The 17,762-nt window shown below is 39.1% G+C and overlaps 1 protein-coding gene across 2 annotated transcripts in view; it reads left to right on the top strand.

The window, feature by feature from the left end:
• The window catches only part of LOC126298577 (galactosylgalactosylxylosylprotein 3-beta-glucuronosyltransferase S), a 155,048-nt gene that overhangs the window by 131,588 nt on the left and 5,698 nt on the right, over positions 1 to 17,762 (top strand). Inside the window, exons 5-7 of one of the 2 annotated variants that reach the window (XR_007552623.1) lie at positions 4,828 to 5,034; positions 9,879 to 9,915; positions 17,009 to 17,144. Coding sequence is in view for 1 of the 2 variants with exons in the window: in XM_049989948.1 (XP_049845905.1) it covers positions 4,828 to 5,034; positions 17,009 to 17,144 (343 nt within the window). In the remaining variant the exon portion in view is untranslated. The remainder of the gene's footprint in view (positions 1 to 4,827; positions 5,035 to 9,878; positions 9,916 to 17,008; positions 17,145 to 17,762) is intronic. The other variant, XM_049989948.1, reaches the window with a different exon arrangement.

A 17,762-nucleotide genomic window follows, 5' to 3' on the forward strand; every position in this document is an offset into this window, starting at 1 on the left:
CTCTTGTGAAATGAGGCAGATCATTAAATCTCTGAAAAATAAATGTTCTTTTGGAGTATATGACATCTTTAAAAAGATATTAAAACAATGTGGAGCAGTTACAGCTGATGTACTGAGTCTCATCTGTAATGCATCACTAACTCGAGGTATTTTCCCAGACAGGTTAAAATATGCCATTGTCAAGCCTCTCTACAAGAAAGGGGACACCACAGATGTCAATAATTACTGGTCAGTATCCTTTCTCTCAGCACTTTTGAAGTTTTGGAGAAAGTAATGTGCTCAAGAGTGGTTAGTCATCTCAGCAGTAATGGGATACTTAGTGAAGCACAATTTGGATTTCAAAAATGCTGTTTAACTGAGGCAGCAATATACAATATCACTGCCCATGTAACCCCGGGCGTTTGATTGTGTGAACTGTGACATTATGTTAGAGAAATTACAATTCTTTGGTATAAATGTAACAGCATATGAGTGGTTTAAGTCATATCTACAGAACAGGAAGCAAAAAGTTTCTTTATATGGTTTAAGTGATTTAAGGAAGTTTCCCAATTCATCTAACGGGGATTAAATTACTTTAGGTGTTCCACAGGGTTTGATCGTGGATCCCCTTCTGTTCTTGATATATATGAAAACCTCCCTTCTTATCCGAAACAAGAAGCTAAACTGACACTGTTTGCTGATGATACAAGCATCATTATTAATCCAGTAAAATAAATTCCAATAGAAAATGATACAAATAATGTCTGGAAAAGTTATTGAAAGGTTTTCTGCAAATGGGCTTGGGGGGGGGGGGGGGGGGGGGGGGGAGACACAGTGAATCCAATTTTCTACTGCAAGGAGTACAGTTCCTTCAATAAATATAACACATTAACAGAAGTCAGTAGCCAGGGTATAGCGTACTAAGTTTTTGGGTTTACATATAGATGAGAATCTTAATTGGAAAATTCATATTTTAGATCTCCTAAAGTAACTAGGTCTAGCAACTTTTGCAATCAGAATAATTGATGATTTTGAGGATACAGAAATTAACAAGCTAACATACTTTACATACTTTCACTCTCTGATGTAGTACGGAATAATATTTTGGGTTAACTCAACATTTAGGCAAAAAGTTATAATGAGTGTATGGCATTGTTGGCAGGGAGACCTCCACAAGTCCTTTAACGCCACTACGGCGACTTTTGAGTGAATGAGGATTAAATGATAATGAAAGAAACACAACACCCAGTCATCTCGAGGCAGAGAAAATCCCTGACCCCGCCGGGAATCGAACCTGCGACCCCATACGCAGGAAGCGAGAACACTACCGCAAGACCACGAGCCGCGGACAGGCAAAAAGTATTCACTGCTCAAAAGAAAGTAGATAGAATAATGTGTGGGGGCTCATAGTCTCACATCTTGTAGGCATCTCTTTAAAAGGTTAGGAATTCTTATAAAGCCTCACAGTGTGTTTACTCGGTAATGAAATTTGTCCTCAAAAACATGTACTAGTTTCAAAACAACAGTGACATTCATGACTATAATACCAGAAGTAAGAAAGACTTACACTATCCTCTACTTAACCTATCGTTGGCACAGAAAGGGGTGAGGTATGCTGCTGTAAAACTTTTCAATAAATTACCAGATGAAATAAAATGTCTGATAGACAGAAGTAACAGTTTTAAAAATAAATTGAAATCATATTTCCTTGACAACTCCTTCTATACCATAGATGAATTCTTGAATAGGAATAAATAAATCTGTAGGTATAATATATGTGTTTAGTGTCATTTAAGGGCATGGGATAGCTAACAAAATTTGTTATGCATTTGACATGTTCCACATCATAACGGTTACTGTGAGACTGATCAATGGGACACACAACTAATTAACTAACTAACTAACTCACCAAATTAGGCACCAGCATTGTAGGCTCGCTCCCCCCCTCCCCCCCCTTTCTCCTCCTCCCACTACTCCTCACTCACTCGCTCAATCACTCATAAAATGGCTTGTGGAGTGAGAGCAACTGATATGCACGCCAAGACCGTAGGATCCTACGCAGTGCCGTAGGGGACCGCACCGCCACTTCCCAGCAAATTAGGGACACTGTTGCTCCTGGGGTATCGGCGAGGACCATTCGCAACCGTCTCCATGAAGCTGGGCTACGGTCCCGCACACCGTTAGGCCGTCTTCCGCTCACGCCCCAACATCGTGCAGCCCGCCTCCAGTGGTGTCGTGACAGGTGTGAATGGAGGGACGAATGGAGACGTGTCGTCTTCAGCGATGAGAGTCGCTTCTGCCTTGGTGCCAATGATGGTCGTATGCGTGTTTGGCGCCGTGCAGGTGAGCGCCACAATCAGGACTGCATACGACCGAGGCACACAGGGCCAACACCCGGCATCATGGTGTGGGGAGCGATCTCCTACACTGGCCGTACACCTCTGGTGATCGTCGAGGGGACACTGAATAGTGCACGGTACATCCAAACGGTCATCGAACCCATCGTTCTACCATTCCTAGACCGGCAAGGGAACTTGCTGTTCCAATAGGAAAATGCACGTCCGCATGTATCCCGTGCCACCCAACGTGCTCTAGAAGGTGTAAGTCAACTACCCTGGCCAGCACGATCTCCGGATCTGTCCCCCATTCAGCATGTTTGGGACTGGATGAAGCATCGTCTCACGCGGTCTGCACGTCCAGCACGAACGCTGGTCAACTGAGGCGCCAGGTGGAAATGGCATGGCAAGCCGTCCCACAGGACTACATCCAGCATCTCTACGATCGTCTCCATGGGAGAATAGCAGCCTGCATTGCTGCGAAAGGTGGATATACACTGTACTAGTGCCGACATTGTGCATGCTCTGTTGCCTGTGTCTATGTGCCTGTGGTTCTGTCAGTGTGATCATGTGACGTATCTGACCCCAGGAATGTGTCAATAAAGTTTCCCCTTCCTGGGACAATGAATTCACAGTGTTCTTATTTCAATTTCCAGGAGTGTAGATTACGATAGGTGCTAGTGTCCACATAAAGTAAGAATTCTTTTACAGTTGGGTGGCTAAACAATGGTTCAAATTTTTTAAGTCAGCTGTGCAATATGACCCTTTGTTTTAGTCTACCAAGTACATTTGCTCTGCTTGTGAGATGAAGAATAGTGATAAATACCCATTTCTTCAATAGCATTCATATGAAGAATCATTAATTTGCAAATAGATATACATGCTGTATACACTCATGCTCATAAATTAAGTATAATGCTGATACATGGTGAAACAATGCTCTGGTGGGCAGTTTGCATGTTTAAATCACCTCGGGGGATGACCATGCGGTGCATTTGACCTGCAGTCGTCACACAGTGGCGCTGGGCAGCAGTCCACATACGCAGAGGTGTGTTGGTGCATGTCAGAGTACGGTTCAACCAGTAAGTGTGCAAATGTTTTCAGATGTGCTAATGGTGACTGTGTGTTGAAAATGTTTCAAAGAACACATATTGATGACGTTATGAGGAGTAGAATACTAGGGCGACTGGAGGCTGGTCAAAGACAGCAGGTCATAGCACGGGCCCTCTGTGTGCCACAAAGTGTGATTTCAAGATTGTGGCAGTGATTCCAACAGACAGGAAATGTGTCCAGACACTACAGTATGGGACAGCCACAGTGTACAACACCACGAGAAGACCAATATCTCACCATCAGTGCCCGCAGATGGCCACAGAGTACTGCAGGTAGCCTTGCTCAGGATCTTACCACAGTCACTGGAACAGTTGTCTCCAGACACACAGAGTACAGACAACTGAGCAGACATGGTTTATTCGCCCCGAGACCTGCAAGGTGCATTCCACTGACCCCTGGTCACAAGAGGGCCCATAAAGCCTGGTGTCAGTAACAAAGTACACGGTCATTGGAACAGTGGTCCCAGATTATGTTCACGGACAAGGCCAGGTATAGTCTGAACAGTGATTCTCGCCAGGTTTTCATCTGGCATGAACCAGGAACCAGATACCAACCCATTGATGTCATTGAAAGGGACCTGTATGCAGATCGTGGTTTGATGGTGTGGGTTGGGATTATGATTGGTGCATGTACGCCCCTGCATGTCTTTGACAGGGGAACTGTAACAGGTAAGGTGTATTGGGAATTTATTTTGCACCAGTATGTCCGCCTTTTCAGGGGTGCAGTGGGTCCCATATTCCTCCTGATGGATGATAATGCATGGCCCCACCGAGCTACCATCGTGGAGGAGTACCTTGAAGCAGAAGATATCAGGCAAATGGAGTTGCCTGCCTGTTCTCCAGACCTAAACCCCATCGAGCATGTCTGGGATGCAACCGGTCGACATATTGCTGCACATCTTCAAACCCCTACGACACTTCAGGAGCTCCGACAGGCACTGGTGCAAGAATGGGAGGCTATACCCTAGCAGCTCCTCTACCACCTGATCCAGAGTATGCCAGCCCCTTGTGTGGCCAGTGTACATGTGCATGGTGATCATATCCCATATTGATGTCAGGGTACTTGCACAGGAAACAGTGGCATTTTGTAGCACATGTGTTTTGGGACGGTTTTCTCAACTATCACCAATACCGTGGACTTACAGATCTGTGTTGTTTATGTTCCCTATGGGCCTATGCTATTAGCGCCAGTTTTGTGTAGTGCCACGTTGTGTGGCACCACATTCCGCAATTATCCTTAATTTATGAGCATGAGTGTATATTACATATAGTAAAAATTTTATATAGGTTCATTCACTCTGTAACAGACCCTTGTTTTAATTATTAACATAATATAGTTACTGCATGAGTAAAGGAAGTGAAGCACTTTACTGAAATTTACTTTTTGTACTTATATTTAGGGAAGAGTTATAGGATTTTTTGATTCATGGCCATCCAAGAGAAAGTTTCCAGTAGACATGGCTGGATTTGCTGTGAATATTGAGTTTTTATTGGAACATCCAAATGCAACCATGCCATACAAAGCTGGATATGAAGAGGACCACTTTCTTCGAAGTCTTCATTTAAAATTGGAGGATATCGAACCAAAAGGAAACTCGTGCACTCAGGTAATATATGTGGGAGGTACAGGCTTTTATTTCATAGTTGGTTGGTTGTTTTTTTACACAGGGGAACTTAAGTGCATGCAGGATAATTTCCATGTGTTAAACAGTGATTGGGGTAGCCTTTTACTTGAACATGATTCTTTTTTTGCACATTAATTATAATTATAGATGAGAAAAAATTATGGTTATGACTTTGGCATATACCTCTTGTATAACTCTTCACAGATTTGTTTTGAAATGTGTGGTGTACATTTTGCCACAAACAGCTTAGTGTGTCACACAATGTAGTTATTTTGAGATCAGGCTTCCATTTTAATAGATGCTGTCAAGCCATATGAATTGCATTCTATCTTTTATTTTGTTTCAGTAAATACATTAATTTCACTTTAAATTTGTATTTCATTATGTGCCAGATCAAGGTAGCTGCAAGTGAGTGTAAAGTGAAAATATTTTAAATAGTGTCTGTTTCCAGTATATTTTATTATACATACCCATTAAGATACATATCCACGAGGTGGTGTGTCTGAGGTTGAATTAAAAGTAGATTATTTTTAAAAATATTAGAAACATGATAGGCTACTATTCACTAGAAAGATGACATGTAGAGTTGCAGACAGGCACATTGAAAAGACTGCTACACGTTTAGTTTTTGACTAAAGCCATCTTCAGAAAAGAAAACACATACACATTCATTGAAGCAAGCCCTCTCAAGCACACGACTGCGCCACCTGTGGCAGCTTGGAGTGGAATTCACAGCTGCAATAAGCAGCAGTGTATCCTTTTCCTAATATTGTTGATATTCCAACTTGGATTTTCCATTGTTTAAGTACATTCTTTGTGTTGATTTTTTGCTTAGGGTTGGCTATCAGAGAAATTTGTTGTGACTAATTTAGTGAATGCTTTCCAAGTTGTTATAGGTTGCAGAAATTATGAGAATAGGGTGAACTGAAGTGTACAGTAGGCTAGAACTGACTGGAGGTAATCTGTGCTCAATGAATACATTCTAATGGTGAGAGACCCTGCTAAAGTAGTTGTGATTTTCTACAAAATACATCAGTCAGCAGATCCGTGCATAGAATGCAGTAGAGATGATGCTGGTGGAGAAATAAGTTGTCACCCTAGACCCTGCAGTCACCTTTGGTTAATCAACAGCCATCCAGAATTCCAGAGTCTTCTAAAGAAGAAAGCTAAAACTACAGAGCTAACTGAGAAGTTTAAAAATGATCATCTGATGATAAAATGCAGGTACCAAATAAGTGTCATTACCTATGATTTATAAAGTATTTCTTATCAAAGACCTGATTTCTCCAAGAGTTATACAACATGAGGGACCAGTGTACAAGGAGATTCTTGTGACATACTATGGAAAATTGTCACTGCTGGCCCCTTATTATGAAAATGACCCAACATATTATGTGCAAAAATGACAGCCGATGTTCGCTTGGAGCAGACTGTATGAACTCCCAGTAACATTGTGGAAAAAGGTGGGAATTTGAGGAAATGGAACCTGGGTAAACTGAAAGAACCAGAGGTTGTAGAGAGCTTCAGGGAGAGCATTAGAGAACAATTGGCAAGAATGGGGGAAAGAAATACAGTAGAAGAAAAATTGGTAGCTTTTAGAGATGAAATTGTGAAGGTAGCAGAGGATCAAGTAGGTAAAAAGATGAGGGCTAATTGAAATCCTTGGGTAACAGAAGAGATACTGAATTTAATTGATGAAAGGAGAAAATATAAAAATGCAGTAAATGAAGCAGCCAAAAAGGAATGCAAACGTCTCAAAAATGAGATCAACAGGAAGTGCAAAATGGCTAAGCAAGGATGGCTAGAGAAGAAATGTAAGGATGTAGTGGCACATATCACTAGGGGTAAGATAGATACTGCCTACAGGAAAATTAAAGACACCTTTGGAGAAAAGAGAACCACTTGTATGAATATCAAGAGCTCAGGTGGAAACCCAGTTCTACGCAAAGAAGGGAAAGCAGAAAGGTGGAAGGAGTATATAGAGGGTCTATACAAGGGTAATGTACTTGAGGACAATATTTTGGAAATGGAAGAGGATGTAGATGAAGAGGAAATGGGAGATATGATACTGCGTGAAGAGTTCGACAGAGCACTGAAAGACCTGAGTTGAAACAAAGCCCCAGGAGTAGACAACATTCCATTAGAACTACTGACAGCCTTGGGAGAGCCTGTCCTGACAAAACTCTACCATCTGGTGAGCAAAATGTATGAGACAGGTGAAATACCCTCAGACTTCAAGAAGAATATAATAATTCCAATCTCAAAGAAAGCAGGTGTTGACAGATGTGAAAATTACCGAACTATCAGTTTAATAAGTCACAGCTGCAAAATACTAATGTGAATTCTTTACAGACAAATGGAAAAACTGGTAGAAGCTGACCTTGGGGAAGATCAATTTGGATTCTGTAGAAATATTGGAACATGTGAGGCAATACTGACCTTATGACTTATCTTAGAAGCTAGATTAAGGAAAGGCAAACCTACATTTCTAGCATTTTTAGAATTAGAGAAAGCTTTTGACAATGTTGAATGGAACACTCTCTTTCAAATTCTGAAGGCAGCAGGGGTTAAATACAGGGAGTGAAAGGGTATTTACAATTTGTACAGAAACCAGATGGCAGTTATAAGAATCGAGGGGCATGAAAGGGAAGCAGTGATTGGAAGGGGAGTGAGACAGGGTTGTAGCCTATCCCCGATGGGGTATCACTCTCTAGCCACAAGTTTACATACTGTATCTTTGTTCCATTTCTTAATGAACTACTAACACCAAAAGCTAATAAAGCTAACTCCCCAGTAAAATCTATATGTAGCATTTTTATATGCTAATGTCAAATTTTTCAATACTTTATCACAACAAATCCTTCTAAAAGGCACATTTTATAGAGAAATCTTTAATACAATGTATGTTTGCCTTGCTGCATGATAAGTGTTTTTTTCAGATTTTAACTTGAAACATTTAGTGTTTTGTACATGTTCAGGCTGTGGTGTTTATGAGTCCACAAGTCAACACTTTGCTGTTTCCATGATGTCACAGGTCTTGTGCTGTGGTTGGTTGACAGAAGCAAATCTAGCACCACATTTTGATTTGTGGAACTAGGATACCATATTCACACTTCTGTATGACAAAATTATGTAATTCTAGTGATAAACCACATTAAAGATCTCTCCAAAATGAATCATTTTTGAATGGTTGTTGTGCTAAAGTATCAGAAAATATGACATGGGTGTAAAAAGTTGATGCCATCCATTTTTAAGCACTTCATTTAGTAAGTTAAATAGGTACTTACAACAAATGAATTGCTTCTTATTGCCTGTTAATGAACATTTTGCTTTATCGATTTTATAGACATACTGATTTCATCTCCCCTTCTGTGCTGCAAAATAGCCTATGGCCTTTTCATTAAAATTTAGATGATTAAATAGTCCCTTTTCAAGTTCATGTTCTAATTTTTTTCTTAAAAAAATGCACACTGGATACATGTTGAGCTGTTTTCAGGCTTGAGGTATACTGCAGTTTTTTACAAGAAAATAAAACTCAGTAGAACTTGAGCACAACACACACACACACACACACACACACACACACACACACACACACACACACACACACACACACACACACAGAAGGAAACTTGCTAGTGACAGTACATTTTTTCTGTGCATTTTCCTTATTGATTTGTGAAACTGCTGCTAGGTGCTAACAATTAATGATACAGTGCTCTAGTGGTCTCACAAATGATATGCTTGCCAGTGATAAACTTAGCAATGATGCAGTTATAAATGTATTCCTAACAGTGGTTAGAATTGCCAATGACAGAAACAAAAAATTATCTAAAATGCCATCAAAACATTATTACTTAACATTGATGAATTACACATCAAAGCATAATAGAGATATACAGGAGACAGGGATTCAATATCAAAGTTTCAGCTGCTCTGTTCATTCCCTTTCAGAGTAAGCAGTGAAATGTGCAAATTGTGTGGAGGTTGGTAGGACACCATAAGGCTCTGTTAATTGAGACTTCAGGAGGCCCAGAGGAGCTGTACTCTAGAAGCCATGTCCCCAAGCCTTTTATGAATAAAGCTAATGGGCATTTCAAGGTGCAGCGAGTAGACTAGCTACTATCTGTCCGAAAAACATCAGTCGGTATCAACAGTTCAAAAAATGTTGACTGTCATTATTTGTGTGGAAAATACTTGAAATGTGTGTGATAATTTAAATTCTGTAGCACATTAATGAGAAATATGTTTTATGGTGGCTCTGCCTCAAAGTCTTTTAACTACGAGCCGCACCTGGTGGAGACTGTATCTTTTAGTGCCAATTCCACTATTCTTAATGTGTTACTGAATCCTACATTTTTGGTACCACTGTGTGCTCATCATCAGTCCTCAAGTGATTTTAGGAGAGCAATATTTTAATGTAGCTATTTCAGTTAATTATTCCCTTCAAAGTCTCATCACTGTATGCTAACAAATACAAAAGTTAATATTTTTCAGACTGTTGAAAGACATTTAAAAACCAGCCTTTCCTTTTTCTGGGAGTTACAGCAGAAAAGAAAGAACAAAAAAAATATTTATGGAACATATTCTGTTCTGTTTGGGCATGCCATGTACATTAATACACTCTAGGGATATGCAATTGAACAAAGTTGAAATATGTGTTATGTGTTATTGCTCATGATGAATTATAAAAATTTGTATTGCTGTTCTGTTGTTACCCGAAATATGTCAGTCATATGGCTCAGTTACAGTCTTGAGTACACGTTTACATATTAACTAGATACGTCAGTTTTTGAGTACTTCTTAGTCTGTTTCTTGTTTTTCAGAAAATGGGCATACTTCTGACTTTTTGTATGCTGCTGGGTATGTATTTCATTGATCTGGTGCATATCCTCATTAAAGTGCGAGGGAAATATGTTTCAGTAAGAACATTTATGTCTGTCGTCTTGAATACTTTACGGTCTTCATTTTTATTTCAGCAGGCCATGGCTTCTTGTGGTTGGGTTTCTTCATGCAGTATTTTCATCATATGTAATCCATTTTACGTCTTCATATTTGCTTTTACCTTGCTTGGGATTAATGACCTAACCTACTTTCTTACATCATCTCTGTCTTAAATAAATTATTGTCTCATTGTCAGTGGAAAACAACATATTGTAATGATTTCTTGAATTTTTCCTAGTTGCTTAATGCTGATTTAAGTGGCCCACTAACTAAATATTCTCTTTTTATCTTTCTGTCTGATTGCAGTGACACCAAAATGCACATTGTTCTTTCAAACCAAGTGAGCTGTAATTTGCTTAAGTTGCACACATATTCACACCGTCTTATGCTTCTACACACAAGACATTTAATGTATGAAATGTTAAATAAGTAATGATACCATCATGATGAAATTTATAGCATAACTACTGGATCAGTGATGATCAGTATCTATTTTGATGCTTTATTCTGTCTGTGAAGCCATTTAGAAGTTGTTTTCAAAATGGCAATGCTCAAATTACGTGAGATGTAAAAGTGGGATTGGAGGTTAATATAGCATTAGTTTTGCACATAAAAATGGTTGCGCACTGCACTTTGATGGTTTTAATATAAAATATTGAAAGCACTTGTTTAGATATTTTGTATGTAATAAAACAGCACAAAATATTCTTTAAATCAGTGTTTATTTTAACTTTAGGAATTGTGTTTATTTATATAGACTGCTATTGACAAAGTCTGTGATTCTTGCTTCTCTTATACATAAATGTATTCTGACCCATTTTCTTCATTGACTTATATGCTGAAATTATCCATATAGCAGTTAATTCATAATTGGGTGTACTGTATAATATTTTATTATATAGGAATGGTGTCTGTTCTTTCTGACATGCACGTCCAAAAGAACAGACACAATTGATTCAATTAGCAGCTGTATTCAATACATTAGAAAAGAAATTTTAGACATTTAGCCACAGCAGGGCACTGTGCAAACTCAGCAGTGACAGATGAAAATTTGTGCCAGACCAGGAGTCGAACTCAGATTTCCCGCTTTACATGAGTGGTCGCCTTAACTGCCTTGACTATCCGAACACATCTCCCATGCAACTCAAATCTCTATATGGTGCACTTTACAGAATACTGCCCCCATCCATTAATCCACTTGCCCACAATTAACTGTATTGCTGAAAGGGTTCAGATAGAGTTGTGCATCCAGAGAGAGAGAGAGAGAGAGAGAGAGAGAGAGAGTAAAAAACATGGAAATGGTGTCCATCCTTTCATACATGCATGAAAGAACAGACACCATGTTGTAGTCATTAACATGACAGCCATTTTACAGTTAAGAGTTTATAGTCAAGAGAATGGTAAAAACCAAAATAATCATTGTTTTTACATTCCTTATTGTTTTGAATACAGACTTAAAACTGTCACACTAGGTGTTGCTCCATAGTGTTGTATTCAGGTGTGCCTAAATATTGAAAATGTGGTTAATTTCAGTTGGAAATGAAGCAGAAAAATTCGAAGACTTATGAGCAGAATCCTGCTTCATATAGTCTGTTTTTCTGTTAATTTTCCACTAAGAGTAATGCTGTGCATCTCTTTCTTTCTTCTGTAGTTTATCACATAAACAATATGAAGATTAGAGGCTCACTAAAGCAGCTAGACACATTGAAGAATAATTGTCTCACATTACTGGGTATCAGAAACTTCTGTGAGTTTTCAATTTATACTATTTTAACAACTCAGTCTGGTAGAGGTGACGAGTCAACTAATGTGCCATTTGTTTTGTGAATTTTATTCCAGACTTCTGTGAACTTTCAAATTAAAATAAATGATAGCACACTTAAAGTTAATGTAACACATTTCTGTTAAGTTGTTAAATCAACTTGACAACTGCAGGCATAACCATGAAAAATTGTTAAAACTCTAAAGGAAATCTCCACAAAGTTAAGTCACACCTGTTTTTGCCTTAACATGTTCATAATTTTCCCATGTTTTGTGCTTAATGAAGCAATGCTCATGGAGAACACACTAATGTAGTTGACCGGCATTGCATTAGCCTCCAAGCAGTGTTTACAAACATTACTTGAATACTATGGTAAGTTTCTTGACTCCAGGGCACTCTACTTGGTATATTTGAATTGGTAAAATTTGAAACAATTCGTGCTTTTGCTCCCGCAACTGTCTTACTCTAGTCGGTGTGGTGGCTGATGGAAGTAACTAGGTTACTTCGAATACAAGCATTTCAATCACAGCAATTTTCAAATTGTCACTAGTGCACGTGCACAGCTTTGTGATCTTCATGACACCTTACTTGAATGCATATTTAGTGTGTTTCATTGTTTGGGCTCTTGTTGCGCTAGTTGAACCTTTGCTCGCTTTGCATTACTCAAATGTTTCTAGTTTAAATCCATCTCCTTTGTTTAAATATTGAGACACTGCATCAATCACATACCAAAGAAAGATATGTTGTTCAAACAGTCTGGGAATTTAGGGTTAACTTCATGCATTGTTAGGATAATAAGGACTTACGTAATCTCGATGTGCATTACAACTAGAGGCAAATAAATAGCATTGGTAAACACTCATTAGAGGACAACATAAGAGCACTTGAACACTGCAATTGTATTCGACCCAGCCAGAAATTTTAAGCTTTGTTTGGAGAACACGTTTTTTCCATATCTACTCTGAACTTCCTAGCTTTAAACAGCCAAACGTTCTTCATTCCCATTGACTTGAATGGGCTGCAAGCGAGTATTAACATATTGTGTATGAAGAGAACAGATAAGAATGTCACCATGAACAAATACATGTTAAGAAAATTATCAGGACACTATCTTTGTGATTTGCTTTAATGTCCCCCTTCAATCTGACATGGTGGAAATTCCATGCACTCAAGCAGTTCTCAAGACTAATGCCCAAGTGTTCTTTATGAGGTCTCCATTATAGGTACACTATCCCAGCATTCTCCCATAATCCAAAGTTGCATTTTTGGATCCCCCTCTGCCAAATATTATGTGCTCATTCCATTTCATGTTGTTTCACAATGTTATGCGTGGGTATTTAATGATACAACAGTCAAAACAGCAGTCAAAATCATGATACCCAAGTCAAAAGTAAAGGCCATATTGGTTCCAACAACAAAACAATAAGTAAGTTCAAATTTCTTGGACACTAAAAGGGTAGAGTTGGTCTGCACATCCAGTTACCTGGTGAATAAGTTGGAGTTTCTGACTAGTGTATTCTCTGCAGTTATATCTCATACTACCTTAGGAGCCAATAAGCTAATTGGAAGCTGGTTGGAGGAAACAGAGGAGGAGGTCATTTGACTGGAATAGAGCTGCCAGCAGATGCGGACTCTGCATGGGTATTTCCAGTTCTGTTGTAGAGAAAATGGAAAAGGCACTCATTTGATAAGAAAGCAGTAAGCTACATATTTACAGTACTGTGAAAAAGCTAGAGTGCTACTCACCATAAAGATGATATGTTGAGTTGTAGACAGGCACAACAAAATGACTGTTGCGTAAGGCTTTGTGGAAAGCCTTCTTTATAAAAGAGAAATGCACACACATTTACCCAAGCAAGCACACCTCAGACCCACATACTGCTGACTCAGCCCAGACTCTAGCTGAAGTCCTGAGTCTGGACGGAGTGGCCAGAGGTTGTAGCCATGTGGGTCTGAGGTGTGCTTGCTTGGATCAATGTGTTTGCATTTGTCTTTTCTGAAAAAGATTTTGGTCGAAAGCTTTATGTAACAGTCTTCTCATCATGCCTGTCTGCAACTCAATGTGTCGTCTTTGTGGTGTGTAGCAATCAGTCCACTTTGTAATATTGTTGATATTCCAACCTGGATTTTCCATTGTTTGAAGTTACATATTTAACTTTTTTGTGTTTTCTTAGTAATTTAATTTGTAAATTCTTTAAGTATTTCTGTGTTTAAGAGGTGTACATTCCATTGTACCCGCTGTGGTGAGTCTGCCCTAACCTCAGGGTGAGTGGTGGGTAGTAAGGCATTCGTGTTGCTTTAGGCCAGTGGTAGTCAACCTGGTCCCTACTGCCCACTTGTGGATGTTCCAGATTTTATGGTGAGCAGCATGTGGTAGGAATTTGAAAAAAAAAAAAAAGTTTCATTCTGTTTTCGTAAAATTTTGACATAACGTATGTAGTAAGTAATTATTATGGAACAGCTGGCTGCTTCTTCAGCAGGGTCTGAGTGGGCACATGGGTGATGGGATTTGCTAGTTATTGGGAGTGCAAATGCTAGGTGCATTCTGAAGTCTCTTAAGGAAATGGCATTCAGAGCCAGAAAGATAGCCAATGTGCACTTAGAATGTCTACCAGAGGGGCCTCATCCGAAATGTGGTAGCAGTCGTGCTTGCTGCTTTTGACCATGCAGGGTACAGTTGACTGCAAGTTGTGGCTTATGTCAACATCTATGATGCCTGTTGTTTGGGTTCTGAGGCCATCCTCAGTCCATGCAGGTGGCCAGAGGAAGTGGCGAAGACTGCTGGCCTTGCATGCAATTTCTAACATTGTTCCAAGAGTTGACTGGTATCCTTTGGTTTGGAACCAAGCAGAGGGTCTCAGCTAAAGGCTTCATTGACTATGTGATAGTCTTGGCTGCAGATTTTTGGACCTGCATGATTGAGTGAAGAATTGTAGGGTTACCCTTCGTAGGTTAGGAGTGTACTACACAAAGGAACCTGCTACTCGGGCAGCAGAGTACTTGTAGCATGCACATGGGCTTTTTTAGGCTAGTGATAGTTTGAGATACACTGATGAATACTTAACAGTCAACATACAGATAGCGAAAGCAGACTACAATCAGAATAAATAGACTTCAACTCTCAAAATTTTATTAGTAGATTGTCAAAGTATTCATAACAAACTTCCTAAATTTTACTGCACTCCAGGAAATTTGTCACACACTAAATATTCTCGGGCACTGAGAACTGGCTGAAAACCAAAGCAGAAAGCTGTGAAATATTTAACAAGTAATGAAATGTGTATCAGAAAGACAGATTCGGTGCCATAGGATGGGAGTGTTCATTGTAGTCGACAAAAATATCGTCTCTAGTGAGGTTGAATTTGAATGTGACAGTGAAGCTATCTGGATGTATATAACAGGTCTCATTGAAATTAAGTTCATAGTTTGATGTTTTTACCAGCCACCTGATTCCTTCATGATAGTTTTAGAGTCATTAAAAAAATCTATGCTCAGTAGCACAGAAATACCCAGATTATGCAGTATTAGTTGGAGGCTACTTTAACCTACTGACTGTAAACAGGGATGCCTATGGATTCATTGCAGGTGGATAGACAGTCAGTCTTTTGAGGTATTTTTGAATGCATTTTCCAAAAGCTGTCTTGAGCAGCTAGTTCGATAGCCCACACATGATGAAAATATTTTAGACCTTGCAGCTTCAGCAGGCCTGACCTTACTGACGGTGTCGTTACAGAGACAGAGATGAGTATTTAAGTTAATACATTAATCAAGAAAGCTGGGAAAGTATTTTTACTAGAAACAGCGGATAATCAATTCTTAACATCCCACTGAGACAATGAATGTACATCTTTTAGTTCCAGTATGATGGACATAAAGGAATTATGGGCAAAGTTCAAATGGATCATGAATTGTGCTTTGGAGAAGTATGTGCCAAGTAAGTGGATTAAGGATGGAAAAGACCCACTGTGCTTTGGTAACAAAATTCTGATAATGCTGAGGCATCAATGACTGTTGAACTCTCAGTTCAAAAGAGAAACCACAAATGACAATAGGTTAAAGTTAGGAGAGATTCATGCATCTGTGAAAAGATCACTGCACAAAGCACACAACAACTATCTTCATCACACGTTAGCAAAACATCTTGCTGAGAACCCAAGAAGATTCTGGTCTTATGCAAAATTGCCAAGTGAGTAGAAGGCTTCTATGTAATCAGTTGTCTACCAGTCTAATAAGGCAATAGAAGATGGCAAAAGGAAAGCTGAAATTTTAAATACAATATAATCTCATTTGAGCGTCACACGGACTTCTGCCCACAAATCAGCACAGTTCTAGCTAAGAATTATGGGCTCAACCAATACTGAAAAAGAATGAGGTCCTAACCTTGTTCAACAAATGCCACATTTTGAACATCAGCTCTGAAGAAAGCATAAGTGCCTGCTGTACTGGGGAGAAAGCTAACATACTGGAAAACAGGTTTTCAGCCACAAGTACGGCAAAGGAAGAATATGAATTTTCATTTTGTATGCTCTCTAAGTGGTTACCTTTAACACCGGCTGGTTAGGTTGATAAATCATACTTAGTTGTGCTCATACCATAATTCAAGTTGGTTGTGGAGTTTGATGCTCCAAAAAATGCTCGAAAAGGCATCCATCGCTGTGTTGATTAACCAATACTAGGACATTCTTATAACATATTTTAAAAGGGAACAAACCGTATAATGACATTTGACATGTAATTGCCCTGTAATAAATAATAAATGCCTATGAGGATTGATGTGGATGCAACTGAAATATTATCAATGCTCTTAGCTCTGATGAATTTCAGATACTTTCACCAACACTGTTTGCCGCAAAAGATTATTACTATGCATTTATTAATGTTTTATATTGTATGAGGAAAGACGACTGACAACTGTATAGAAGGGGTTTGTATCCAGCATTTCTGATTGTGATCTTAAGTGCAGTGACTATTAGCTTGCCGGCCGCGGTGGTCTCGCGGTTCTAGGCGCACAGTCCGGAACCGTGCGACTGCTACGGTCGCAGGTTCGAATCCTGCCTCGGGCATGGATGTGTGTGATGTCCTTAGGTTAGTTAGGTTTAAGTAGTTCTAAGTTCTAGGGGACTAATAACCACAGCAGTTGAGTCCCATAGTGCTCAGAGCCATTTGAGCCATTTTTGACTATTAGCTTAATAGCAGAGCTTGACAGACATTTTATTCTGTTGTTTACTTTCACAATTAAATTTGCTTCAGGTTCTTGTGTGGCACACACAGACTACAAAGAAATCCCGATCTGTGATAAAAATTGGAAGCTATCTTGATACAAACTTGAAACTACTACTAGAGGAACTTCGTTATCTTGGAATGGGTGATGTTAGTTCAACAAAAGGTAAACTAAATTACTTGTACATTTCCTAGATTTAAAAAGGAACGTGCTTGAGTGAAGTGACTAACTTCCATACTTCAATTAAAATTACTTCGTGATTGACAAATGGCATTGGACGAGAGCAGAGTTACTGGCTCGTACACCACGTGCTCATGTGACCTATACTTGTGCTCACACTAAAAAAAAATCAAGTTGTCTAGTTACTGACTGTTGCCAACATCTTTGTAGGTAGGTGGGGGCCATTAGTGGTGGCTGCTGGTGCTGTAGTGATAGTGATGTGTGAAGATGTCATCACCACACATTATAGACAAACTGCAGAAGTATGATGAATATTCAGTCTCTCACATGTTGCAAAGTAACAGATTATCTAAATGAGTGAGGAAAATTGTAAGGGTGAAAACAACAGAATTTTTGGTAAAACACTATACCACTAATAGTAGCACGCTAGTTATATCTGAATCACTTTTACTATCATCTGTGTAGTCACAAGAAATGTTGTCAAATTTAATGAAATAGTAAGTTGTTCTACATTATTTTCCACTAAACATTTACATTCATGTTCCGTGCTTTCATTATTACTCCTTTCCTGTGTCTTACAACTTTATGTGAATCTGACAATGA

Source organism: Schistocerca gregaria, chromosome X, assembly GCF_023897955.1.
Source record: "Schistocerca gregaria isolate iqSchGreg1 chromosome X, iqSchGreg1.2, whole genome shotgun sequence".
In the NCBI taxonomy this organism is placed as follows: Eukaryota; Metazoa; Arthropoda; class Insecta; order Orthoptera; family Acrididae; genus Schistocerca; species Schistocerca gregaria.